General features: G+C 37.1%; 3 protein-coding genes and 1 pseudogene across 4 annotated transcripts; all 4 read right to left on the minus strand.

Moving 5' to 3' along the window:
- Positions 1-38: 38 nt before the first annotated feature.
- LOC130545370 (chemokine XC receptor 1-like) lies at positions 39-1,402 on the minus strand (annotated as a pseudogene).
- Positions 1,403-1,729: 327 nt separating this feature from the next.
- On the minus strand, positions 1,730-3,970 carry LOC130545223 (chemokine XC receptor 1-like). Its single transcript, XM_057319629.1, has 2 exons — positions 3,815-3,970; positions 1,730-3,702 (listed from the first exon to the last, which is right to left on the minus strand). The coding sequence occupies exon 2, from the start codon at positions 3,652-3,654 to the stop codon at positions 2,704-2,706; it is 951 nt and encodes a 316-aa protein (XP_057175612.1). The 5' UTR covers positions 3,655-3,702; positions 3,815-3,970; the 3' UTR covers positions 1,730-2,703.
- A 642-nt stretch (positions 3,971-4,612) lies between these two features.
- LOC130545549 (chemokine XC receptor 1-like) lies at positions 4,613-7,928 on the minus strand. 2 transcript variants are annotated; one of them, XM_057320113.1, is made up of 2 exons: positions 7,880-7,928; positions 4,613-6,871 (listed from the first exon to the last, which is right to left on the minus strand). In XM_057320113.1, the coding sequence occupies exon 2, from the start codon at positions 6,820-6,822 to the stop codon at positions 5,899-5,901; it is 924 nt and encodes a 307-aa protein (XP_057176096.1). In that variant the 5' UTR covers positions 6,823-6,871; positions 7,880-7,928; the 3' UTR covers positions 4,613-5,898. The 2 variants fall into 2 exon arrangements, with proteins under 2 accessions (XP_057176096.1, XP_057176095.1); XM_057320112.1 differs by lacking the exon at positions 7,880-7,928 and adding an exon at positions 7,005-7,195.
- A 1,996-nt stretch (positions 7,929-9,924) lies between these two features.
- On the minus strand, positions 9,925-12,058 carry LOC130545548 (chemokine XC receptor 1-like). The gene is made up of 2 exons (XM_057320111.1): positions 11,589-12,058; positions 9,925-11,488 (listed from the first exon to the last, which is right to left on the minus strand). Exon 2 carries the CDS (start codon positions 11,413-11,415, stop codon positions 10,411-10,413), a length of 1,005 nt encoding a protein of 334 aa, XP_057176094.1. The 5' UTR covers positions 11,416-11,488; positions 11,589-12,058; the 3' UTR covers positions 9,925-10,410.
- Between the last annotated feature and the right edge of the window lie 473 nt (positions 12,059-12,531).

Below are 12,531 nucleotides of genomic sequence, written 5' to 3' on the forward strand. Positions count from 1 at the left end.
TTTTAAATGTTATGTATTTTTTTAAATATGGTTAAATTACAGAAAAAGACTGCAAATTTACTAGAAAAACGGGTGTAAGTGTATTTTTTGTTATTTTACAGTTTTATTTCTGGCGCCCGGAAAATTTTCGTTTGTTTTTAAACAAGATTTCTTTTTTACAGTTTATTTTTTAAATACGGTCAAAACTATAAAATGACAGAACAAGGCAAAAAATTTACAAGAAAAATGGGGAAAACTTTTTATCCTATAATTTTACAGGAAAACATTTTTTTACGGTATATTTACGGTGTATTTTACAGTGAACATTCGGCTTGCATAAAACACGTAGTCAAGATTAATTGAATGATTACAGTTTGCTAATGAAATCATTTTCCATTAGAGTTCTCAAGAGCCTGACACTGTTATATGGAGCCTATGAAAAACAGCACATGAGTTAATCGTCCTGTGACGTATGTTTGTTCGTGTCTGAGATTGTCTGAAACATTCTGATGTGGCAAAATCCTATAATGCAAAACGCAGTTAAGAAAAAAACATTTTGTATATAAACAATGCTGTGTTTTACCTGAATACTGTCATATTCACAGTAGAGGTCTATCTGACATGACTTCACTGCGGAGCTAGCCTAGCAGTGCAATAGCTGCGCTCAAGATCCATATGATGATGATGGGAGTGATTGAACAGCCTCTGCATCTCTCCCAGTCCGAGAGAGGATGAACCACTGCCATGTAATGCTGAACGGTCAAAGTTAAGAACAACACGCTGCTATTGACAAAAAGACAATGACACAACACAAACTTCACAGCTTTGCAGCCGACATCTCCAAACGTCCAACCCAAGATGTAATAAGAAGCCCAGAATGGAAGTCCAAAAGTGAAGAGCAGATCTGACAGAGTTAAGAATCAGGACGTTGGTCAAGTTTCTCAGCTTCTCATTAAGCACAAGAATGACCAGAAACCGCACAACTGAGCACAAATGACTGAAAAAGAGCGGAATAAGAATGGTGCCGAAAGGACACCTCGTCTTCATCACACAGCTCGTGTGGATAATATAGGGCGGTGGTTGCTGGTATATCAGTAATGATGTTCTCTTTTTTTCTTCCGTCTTGAGGATGAGAAGCAAATTTTTATTTCTGTTTTTCTTTATGATGTCCTTTTTTAATGAATACATTTTTACAGGTTTTATTATTAATGCAGGAGTCATTTTTAAAGCTTGTATTAGTCTTTTTGTCAATGTTAGGAAATGCACTCAATATACTGTAGGTAATACAATAAATAGCACTTCATTGTGCATTAAGTAACGTCAATGAATACAACTTTAGATTTGTTTTAATGTTACATTATTTTCAAGACAAATTTATGCGTTAGAAGTATTGTTCATTGCTGGCTTATGTTGAGTAATGTATGTTAACAAATAAAACCTATAAAAGTATAATATAAATTTTTGTATCTTTATTCTTTAAAACTGTTTAAATCCCTTATATTTAACTAAGTAAGCTATTATGTAGTTAAAGTATTGAACATGTCTTGTTGATTAAATATTCTTACTTGAATTTGGTCTTTTCCCACAGATGAAACTCTTGGCACACCTTCATGAATGATGTGTGCCTGTTTGTATTATTACTGCAAGGTTACCACGGTTACACCAGGCATTCCTCTTTTCCTAACACACATGCAATCAAGGGACTTGTGGTTGTTCTTTATGAACACATTTTAGGGTAGTTGCCAGTTAATAGACTTCAACAACCGTCTGTTTGTAACAGGGTTCATAATATTCTTTTTATTTAAAACGTTGCAGACTTGATGTTAAATGTTTCGCTTGAAAGGTAAATTGGTACGTTTTAACATCTCTTTTCCTGTTTATATAGGTCATTGATGTCATGCATCCGTCCACAGAGACCACACAGAAAGACATTTGTCACTTGAAAGAAGAAAATGTCACTTTCCAGTCAAAATAAGCACACTTGCATTTTTCCGCTGCAACATAACAGCATAGCTTGAATATTCCATCTACAGTCAATGTGGTTTATTTTACAGTAAATGTACAGTAGGGAATTGCTCTTGATTGCACTTGTTTAAGTGCTGCTTCAGCAAATCCATTGTTTCAACCCAATGGTTGGGTTAAATTAACCTAGAAAGTGTCTGAACTTGAAACTTCCTTGCTGTTTTTAGAGTGTTTGAACAAAACTGTATTATTCTGAATAACAGGGTGTACGCAATTGTGTATATTTTACACAGTTTAAGCTCCAATGTGTTAAATTTAGCGGCATCTAGGGGTGAGGTTGCGAATTGCAATCATCGTCTCACCCCACCCCTTCCTTTCGAAGCACTATGGCGGCTGACACAGCACTAAAATGACGTCACGTTTTCACTTCTTTGCCAAAGGAGATAACGTATTTACAATACGCGCTCTCTTTGTCAGTTTAGGGCTACTGTAGAAACAACATGGCGAATTCCATGCAAGGGGTCCCGCGGTGTATGCAGATAGAAATAGCTCATTTTAAGATAATAAAAACAGCACTTCATTAGGTCTTTATACACCTATGAAGACAGTTATGTATATTACATTACATTTTTGTCAAAAGATCCTCCACAAAAGTACACACAGCACCTTTAAAGTTACCATACAACCATTTGATATATGCACATATTCATATTTCTGTATGGGTTCATGCGTACAGTGATGCGAAAAGGACGCATTATTCAGCTACTTATGAAAAATTCTCTTCAGAATTTCTCTTGAATGATTCTGAAACTTACCATCTACAAAAATATAAAACGCCGGGTTCATGCAACAGTGTGAGAAAGCTAACAGTCTGCAAACATAAAACGCATACTCCAGGTTAATGCTCACGTGACAGTCTGTAAACGGGTATAAACCAAGATCCGTCAAAGATCTGAGGAACATAACAATGTTGTACGGAGCCCAACCGATAAAAAACACAGACGAAATGTAGAATATTAGTCTAACGGTCTTGTGTTTCCTTTTGGTCTGTAGTTTGATCATCATCTGACGCATTTTTATATAGCTAAAGCCCATGATGAGAAACGCAATGAAGAAAATGCCATTTTGAAGATAAACAATGCAAAGCTTCACTTGAATGCTGTCGTATTCACAATATGTGTTTTTAGGTGATTCTTGTATAACTTTGCTACGATGTGACCCTAACAGTGCGCCCGCTCCGCTCAGCATCCATACGATGATGATGGGAGCGATTGAAAATCCTCTGCATCTCTCCCAGTCCGAGAGAGGATGAACCACTGCCATGTAACGCTGAACGGTCATTAGAGTTAAGAACAACACGCTGCTATAAAATCCAGCGTAGAACACAAACTTCACAGCTTTGCAGCCGGCATCTCCAAACGTCCAACCCCAGATGTAGTATGACGCCCAGAATGGAAGTCCGAAAGTGAAGAGCAGATCTGACAGAGCTAAGTTGAGAATGAGGACGTTGGTGAGGGATCTGAGGCTCTCGTAAAGCGCCAGGACGATGAGAACCAGAATGTTACCGATACAACTCAACACAACCACTAGTGTGAAAAAGATGGGGATGAGAATGGATCCGACCTTCAGCACATCTTCTTTATTGCAGATCTGGTCTTCATAATCAGGATCATATTCATAGTCATAAGCACCAGATGCATTCTCATCAGTCATGATGTTTGAATTGCTTCACTCAGACGAGATCAGATTCTAGATGACATCCTTAAGATGTTAGCAAAGGGAAAAATGGGGAAGTTTTGTTAAGCACTTAACGTGTGTAACTTTTTTAAACAAAAAATATCAGTGAAATCGAATATTTGGAATAGATTTTTACCTTCAAGGGCAGCCAAACCCAATCTCCAGCATAACATGCGTTGAGTAAAAACTTTTTTGTCAGGCATGTTGTATTCTTTAAATGAGAAAAGAACAGCACGTCTATTATGTGAGCGATGTCTGAGTGTTTATGATGGAAAGTAGGTGACATGCATCCTCTGCCCGCAACCTCAGCGTCTTCATCTTTTCATTTCACACGCACAGAGGAAGCTCAAGTGGCTTTGTTATCTCTATGAGACGAACAGCTGTTTCTCCTTCACAGAAATTTGTAATGACAATGATAATTCACTCAACACAACAGAATCTCTGTTCTCCTGGACAGAAATGAGATCAGATGGAAAGCGAATGGAGACCATTAATTGAGGCTCCTGTATGCTTTCCGCTGAGCAAAAGACCCCAGTGGTCTCGATTCTTTAATATTAAGAAAAATCAAGCATTTTGACCAAACAGTCATTTGGTTCGGATATGTGATATTTAGTTGTTATTTTTTAATGCTGAGCTGTTGTTAGATGCTACTTGTTGGCTAAATATGATTTAAAGATTCGTTAACTTTTGCCACTCATTCTCTCTCATTTCTGTATGTTTGCAGTTGTGGTTTTGCTGTTTTCATATTTACCTAAATGTCACAGTTGTGGTTGGTTACTTCATTTTTCAGTGTAACCGTGTCTTTCTGTGTAAGTGGGTGGGTTTTGAGAGGAAGAATAAACAATAATACACAGCTATGATGTACAGTAACTGTCTATGGATGCCATTGCTTTATCAAAGGACATGTGGAAATATTTATGTTTGCAGAATGGTTTGCTGTTTGTACATACAGATCATTTTGGGGCCGGTAAGCTAAATAAGGTATATGGATAAAGAAGACTGTTGGTGTTTTTGTCATTTGAGTTTATTTGTGTTAATAATGTGGACATACATTTATAGAGTGTTTATATATATTCCATTTCAATGCTGTAAAATTATTTCCACCAAAAAGAAAAACATGGAAGTTTCTGTTGAAAACGGAAAGTCATTATCAAACGCAAACATCATGAAAATGTCATGTTATAATGTAGCCGTGCACTTCTGAGAATATTTACAATGACAACATTTGAGCATCTGATGTTTTTTTATTACAAACTTGTTTTTTTATCAGGTTGATCTGGTCTTGCAACAATGAGTGCGTTTACATGCACAAAATAAACGGATAAAAATCAGCTTATAAAAGAAACCTGTTTCCACGTGTTTACATGCATATCGTTAAACCGGCTATGCAGAAAACCGCGTTTTCATGGAAATTTGAGACTCGCCAGGTTTCTCGCGTACAGTGACGTCTCCATTGATAGTCCGTCTAGTAATTAAAAATGCCACGGGAAATCTGTCAGAAGATGTGTTTTTATATCTCTCTCATGTCCGCAGTAGCTGCAAATGCAACAATAGTTTTTCATTTTGTCGTTTCCACATCAACTGCATGATTCAAGAGCGGAATTTTATGCGTTATTTTACTGTTACTTCCGTTTAGGACTTTTACTATTGTGCTGTCAGACATGCGCACATAAACAAAACTGAGAGAAAACCGGTGAAGTCGTCGTTTACACGCAGACTTTAATGTCTCAATAAGTTGCCGTCATTTTAATAATATTGATAAATATAATGATTTACACTCTGTTATTATTGCATAATGTTTAATGCACAACAATACTGAGGTGCAAATAGTAACGTTATCTGCCACTATTTATTAGTAAAAGCATCTAACTATTTCTACTTAATCCAAAGAAAATACAGCTATTTTCGAAACAGAACTTTTCTGACAGCAGAGGCGCCAGAAATATTCCGTAAAATAACAGTTTTCTTGGTCCCCCCCGGTTTTCTTGTAAATTTGCAGTCTTCTTCGGTAATTTCACGGTTTTTGACTGTATTTCAAAAAAACTTGAAAAATCTTTCTTAAAATTACAGCTTTTTGGACATTATGGGCCTACGTGAAAAATCTGTAAAACAAATCTGTAAAATTATGTTTTTTACACCGCCCCTAATGTTACGTGGCAAAGTCAAATCATGATAAAATGTACGAATGAGATCGTACGAATTTACAAATTCTTTGCAGAATCATTTGAAACAATTCCTGAACTTCACACCAACAAACACGTAAAACACAGGGTTCAGACAACAGTGTGAGAAAGCTAACAGTCTACAAACAAAAAATGCATACTCAAGGTTAATGCTTACGTGACAGTCTGTGAACTGGGAAAAACCAAGATCCGTCAAAGATCTGAGGAACATGACAATGTTGTATGGAGCCCAACCGATAAAAAACACCAATGAAATGCAAAGTATAAGTCTAACGGTCTTGTGTCTCTTATTTGTTCGTGCTTTGGTTATGGTTTGAAGCATTCTAGTATAGCAAAAGCCCATGATGAGAAATGCTATGAAGAAAAAAGCATTTTGAAGATAAATGATGGCAAGTTTTATTGTATTACTGTCATATTCACAGTAAATATTTGTAGGTGATTCCTCTATAACTTTACTTCGAAGTGTTCCTAGCAGTGCCGCTCCTGCACTCAGCATCCAGATGATGATGATGGGAGCGATTGAAAATCCTCTGCATCTCTCCCAGTCCGAGAGAGGATGAACCACTGCCATGTAACGCTGAACGGTCATTAGAGTTAAGAACAACACGCTGCTATAAAATCCAGCGTAGAACACAAACTTCACAGCTTTGCAGCCGACGTCTCCAAACGTCCAACCCCAGATGTAGTATGACGCCCAGAATGGAAGTCCGAAAGTGAAGAGCAGATCTGACAGAGCTAAGTTGAGAATGAGGACGTTGGTGAGGGATTTGAGGCTCTCGTAAAGCACCAGTAGTATGATAACAAGAATGTTACCGATACAACTCAACACAATCACCAGTGTGAAAAAGATGGGGATGAGAATGGATCCGACCTTCAGCACATCTTCTGTATTGCAGATCTGGTCTTCATAATCAGGTTCATATTCATAGTCATAATAACCAGATCCATTGTGATCAGCCATGATTCACAAACTGCACTCAGATTTGTCCGGTGGTATTTGTAGATGACCCCTTTAAGAAGACAGTAATACAATCTTTTCATAAAGGAAAAATAGTTATATCAATCAGATAATTTTTATGCTGTTTTTAAATAAGAATATTCAAAAACAATGCTCTCAACAACCATCAGACATTTTGTTCTAACCTGTTACGCCTGTGTGTTTTCTTTCCCACCTTTCTTTATTTTACTTTCACTTTACAGACACTGCCATTGGTCCAATGCAGTGTCACCACACATAGACATCATCCCATTTGTGTACCCGGAGAGATAAAATAGTCATGTGACATACATTTTGCAACACTGCAGGTTTATGTTTTTACTGGATTAGTTCACCAGCTGAGGAGCTAGAAAGTGTTGGTTAGTTCTGAAGACCTTTCATGGCTGTTTTACTTATCTGTATTCTTTTGGTTAGTACAGTATGCTTCACATGTATTCACACTATATCAATCAAGACAAATGCAATGTTGATAGATGTGATGTCTGATGTCCGGTCAAAGGGAGGAACTGTTTTCAGAGTAAACTTTTTCAATGAAAGAGTAAGAGAGACAAGAGTTTGCTGTTAGTCAAGCAGTCCTCTGTGTAGTCTTTATTAATAAACAGTATTTAAAACCATAAGAAAAAATGCCATATGTAAACTGAATACTAGATTTATATATATACAGTAAACACAACAAATAGATCAATAAATAGATCAAATCATCCTATAACTTGTATATACAGTAAATGGTTCAGACTCTCACACAGCTCTTTTGCACAATACACTTAACTTGTATAAAGACACTCGGGTAAGTAACACATAACAATATTATTAAGCAATAAGTTAAACATTTTAGTCAATTTGATTTCGTTTGTTCAAATGTCACTTTTACTATAAAATGTAAGACACTAGTGAACCTCTTTCTGACATAACATCTATTTAAAATAATAATACAATAACTACTCAATATAAATAAACATTCATTTGACATTAAAGCATATGAATTACAGATTTTATCTCAAATTGAGTCATTTTAACCAACCTTTTTCAATAAAAGAGTAAGAGAGACAAGAGTTTGCTGTTAGTCAAGCGGGTCCTCGGTGTTGTCTGAAGAGGCACCACAGTTGTCACGGTAACTCAAGCTCTGTCAAACTACTGCCACCAAGAACTTAAAAGATGCAGCTCTACATTCTTACAGGAACACTATCTATCATTGCTAACACAATCTCATATGAATGTTAATATAAATAAATAGTAAATATATACACTCACCTAAAGGATTATTAGGAACACCTGTTCAATTTCTCATTAATGCAATTATCTAATCAACCAATCACATGGCAGTTGCTTCAATGCATTTAGGGGTGTGGTCCTGGTCAAGACAATCTCCTGAACTCCAAACTGAATGTCAGAATGGGAAAGAAAGGTGATTTAAGCAATTTTGAGCGTGGCATGGTTGTTGGTGCCAGACGGGCCGGTCTGAGTATTTCACAATCTGCTCAGTTACTGGGATTTTCACGCACAACCATTTCTAGGGTTTACAAAGAATGGTGTGAAAAGGGAAAAACATCCAGTATGCGGCAGTCCTGTGGGCGAAAATGCCTTGTTGATGCTAGAGGTCAGAGGAGAATGGGCCGACTGATTCAAGCTGATAGAAGAGCAACTTTGACTGAAATAACCACTCGTTACAACCGAGGTATGCAGCAAAGCATTTGTGAAGCCACAACACGCACAACCTTGAGGCAGATGGGCTACAACAGCAGAAGACCCCACCGGGTACCACTCATCTCCACTACAAATAGGAAAAAGAGGCTACAATTTGCACGAGCTCACCAAAATTGGACAGTTGAAGACTGGAAAAATGTTGCCTGGTCTGATGAGTCTCGATTTCTGTTGAGACATTCAAATGGTAGAGTCAGAATTTGGCGTAAACAGAATGAGAACATGGATCCATCATGCCTTGTTACCACTGTGCAGGCTGGTGGTGGTGGTGTAATGGTGTGGGGGATGTTTTCTTGGCACACTTTAGGCCCCTTAGTGCCAATTGGGCATCGTTTAAATGCCACGGCCTACCTGAGCATTGTTTCTGACCATGTCCATCCCTTTATGACCACCATGTACCCATCCTCTAATGGCTACTTCCAGCAGGATAATGCACCATGTCACAAAGCTCGAATCATTTCAAATTGGTTTCTTGAACATGACAATGAGTTCACTGTACTAGAATGGCCCCCACAGTCACCAGATCTCAACCCGATAGAACATCTTTGGGATGTGGTGGAACGGGAGCTTCGTGCCCTGGATGTGCATCCCACAAATCTCCATCAACTGCAAGATGCTATCCTATCAATATGGGCCAACATTTCTAAAGAATGCTTTCAGCACCTTGTTGAATCAATGCCACGTAGAATTAAGGCAGTTCTGAAGGCGAAAGGGGGTCAAACACCGTATTAGTATGGTGTTCCTAATAATCCTTTAGGTGAGTGTATATACGTATACAAATCATTTCATTGTGACCCAAAAATAGCAGGGGGTCACATCGTTTATGATGGAAAGTTGGTGTGCATCCTCTGCCGGTTACCTCAGCGTCTTCATCTTTTCATTTGACAAGCAGATAGGTTTGTAAGTTCAGCTTTTATTGGTTAAAGATCTTCAAAATAAAAATTCTGTCATCATTTACGCAGCTTTCACTCATTCCAAACCTGTATGACTTTCTTCTGTAGAACACAAAAGAAGATATTTTGAGAAATGTCTTCGTGGTTTTGCGTCCATACAATGGAAATCATTTGGTGTCAATGTTGTTTACTGATATTCTTCAAAAGTGTGAATTTCCATTTTTGGATGAATATACATTTGGATTTGATAAATATTTGGATAGAGATTTTCTCTTTTCTCTTTGGTGAGAATAATCGATACACACAGAGTCTATTTCTGTATATGAATGTCATAGTCCATGCTTCATTAAGGCTAATTCACACAGATGATCCAACAAACATGAAAATATATAAATAAATAAACACTGTAGATGTCCATCATGCAGACAGAAATAACGTATGATGAACAAACTCACAACACTTTGTCACAGAATTTAAACATTGGATGTGTTTTTCTTATTTGTGTTTATTTGTGTTGATACTTTCATTTTTAATGCTGTAAAAATGATTTATTCCACCAACAGGAAAACCAAGAAAACCAAAAGTCATTTTAATAAATACAAAACACCATATCATCTGCTTATTAAGCGGTTAAAAAGAATCTGGTCATGAAAAGGTTGTGCTGTAATGCAAACTGTGCGCTTCTGAGAATGTTTTCTGCAACGTCAATATTTGAGCATCTGAGTTTTTGTCTTTAGATCAGTTTCATTTTCAACCACAAACAGTGGAAGTACATGACTTACAGTTCTGAGGATATTTTTTAAATGTTTTTAATAGATTTTGTTTCTCAAAACTTGTTAAAGATGGGATATTTTTCTCAGAATTGTGTGCATGATAAAAAAAACGATCTATTCTGTACATTATATTCTACAACTCGCAGTTGATTCATCACATTCTGTGACAGTACTTGAGTTTTGTGTTAGTACATTGAACCCAGAGAATGATTTTTTGCCGATCTGCCTGGACTGAAATCCAAGTTTTTTTTTGGTTGAAACATTCTCTGCAGAATTTTTTTTAAATGATTCCTGAACTTCACACCAACAAACACGTAAAACACAGGGTTCAGACAACAGTGTGAGAAAGCTAACAGTCTACAAACAAAAAATGCATACTCGAGGTTAGTGCTGACTTTACATATTGTGAACTGGGAAAAACCAAGATCCGTCAAAGATCTGAGGAACATGACAATGTTGTATGGAGCCCAACCGATAAAAAACACCAATGAAATGCAAAGTATAAGTCTAACGGTCTTGTGTCTCTTATTTGTTCGTGCTTTGGTTATGGTTTGAAGCATTCTAGTATAGCAAAAGCCCATGATGAGAAATGCTATGAAGAAAAAAGCATTTTGAAGATAAATGATGGCAAGTTTTATTGTATTACTGTCATATTCACAGTAAATATTTGTAGGTGATTCCTCTATAACTTTACTTCGAAGTGTTCCTAGCAGTGCCGCTCCTGCACTCAGCATCCAGATGATGATGATGGGAGCGATTGAAAATCCTCTGCATCTCTCCCAGTCCGAGAGAGGATGAACCACTGCCATGTAACGCTGAACGGTCATTAGAGTTAAGAACAACACGCTGCTATAAAATCCAGCGTAGAACACAAACTTCACAGCTTTGCAGCCGACGTCTCCAAACGTCCAACCCCAGATGTAGTATGACGCCCAGAATGGAAGTCCGAAAGTGAAGAGCAGATCTGACAGAGCTAATTTGAGAATGAGGACGTTGGTGAGGGATTTGAGGCTCTCGTAAAGCGCCAGGACGATGAGAACCAGAATGTTACCGATACAACTCAACACAACCACTAGTGTGAAAAAGATTGGAATGAGAATGGATCCGACCTTCAGCACATCTTCTTTATTGCAGATCTCGTCGTCATAATCAGGATCATAATCATAAGTACTAGTATTCTGTTCAGTCATGATATAGCGAATTCAAACCAGCCCAGGTTTTCTGTGATCTTTAGATGACGTGTGAGGACCATGAATACATGAACTATTTTGTTTTAAGGGAAAAGAGAAAAGTGAAATCGATCACTTCAAGTTTAGTAACCTATTAAAATGTTTGATGCTAAAAAATAAATGTTTGTTCTTACCTGATTGCTGTACTTTGTGCTGTTAGTTAGACTGTAAGATGATTATAAAACCAAAGGCTGACAAGAAATGCTTAAAATAATGAGCTGACTATAGCTTGTAAAGAAGAATGCTTAGCAGAATATCTTTGGGGAACTTATGTGCAAGAGCTTTATATATATTGGTTTACTTCCTTTTTATAGTTAAGACAAACGGAATTGAAAGATGGCACGTCAATGAAAGTTTTTTTTATGATGTTTCACTGACACAGGTGTGTTACATAGGCCAGATAGTGTATGAAACAAGTTACACAGAGTCAGTGCCACCACTACAATCAACAGGGCTGAGGACAGTGAACCTGGTTGATGGCCCTGGACATCATTTTGACTGTTAACATACATTAGTATATATGTTTTATAAAAGCAATATACACCCATTTTAGGAGTGGCTAAAACCCCTGAAAGACAGCATGAAATCCAACTTTATTTTGTTTTTTTAATATTGTAGTGTTTTTATAAGTGGACGAAATCAAGTCCTGCAACATTTATTTTTCTTATTTCAGAAGCAAATTTTCAAAATCACCTCTTCAATATATTACATTATATTATATTATATTATATTATATTATATTATATTATATTGTTTGTTATTTACGTAGTAAAACGGAATTTTGACGGTTGTTGCTAGAAGGGATAAAGCTACAGCCGGAAGTGCTGCAAAATCTCGCCATATAATTACAATAAATTACATTAGCTAACGCCTACACCTACCCAACCCTAAACCTAACCTTACAATAAAATAAAAATATTAATCAACTATTTTCAGAGTGACAAAAAATTATGCGTTATTGACGTGCGCATACCCTGTGGAGATAGCTGTATCCCTTCTAGTCAAAACCAAGTTTGACCCAGTGGTCACGTGATTAGTTTTTCCTCTCAACAAACCTGTGGGCGGGACTGTTCGCCT

This window comes from Triplophysa rosa, linkage group LG21, assembly GCF_024868665.1.
Source record: "Triplophysa rosa linkage group LG21, Trosa_1v2, whole genome shotgun sequence".
Lineage (NCBI taxonomy): Eukaryota > Metazoa > Chordata > Actinopteri > Cypriniformes > Nemacheilidae > Triplophysa > Triplophysa rosa.

What these genes read in the sequence shown, in the direction of transcription:
- LOC130545223 (XM_057319629.1), bottom strand. Translation starts at nt 3,654, where the DNA reads ATGACTGATGAGAATGCATCTGGTGCTTATGACTATGAATATGATCCT.
- LOC130545549 (XM_057320113.1), bottom strand. Translation starts at nt 6,822, where the DNA reads ATGGCTGATCACAATGGATCTGGTTATTATGACTATGAATATGAACCT.
- LOC130545548 (XM_057320111.1), bottom strand. Translation starts at nt 11,415, where the DNA reads ATGACTGAACAGAATACTAGTACTTATGATTATGATCCTGATTATGAC.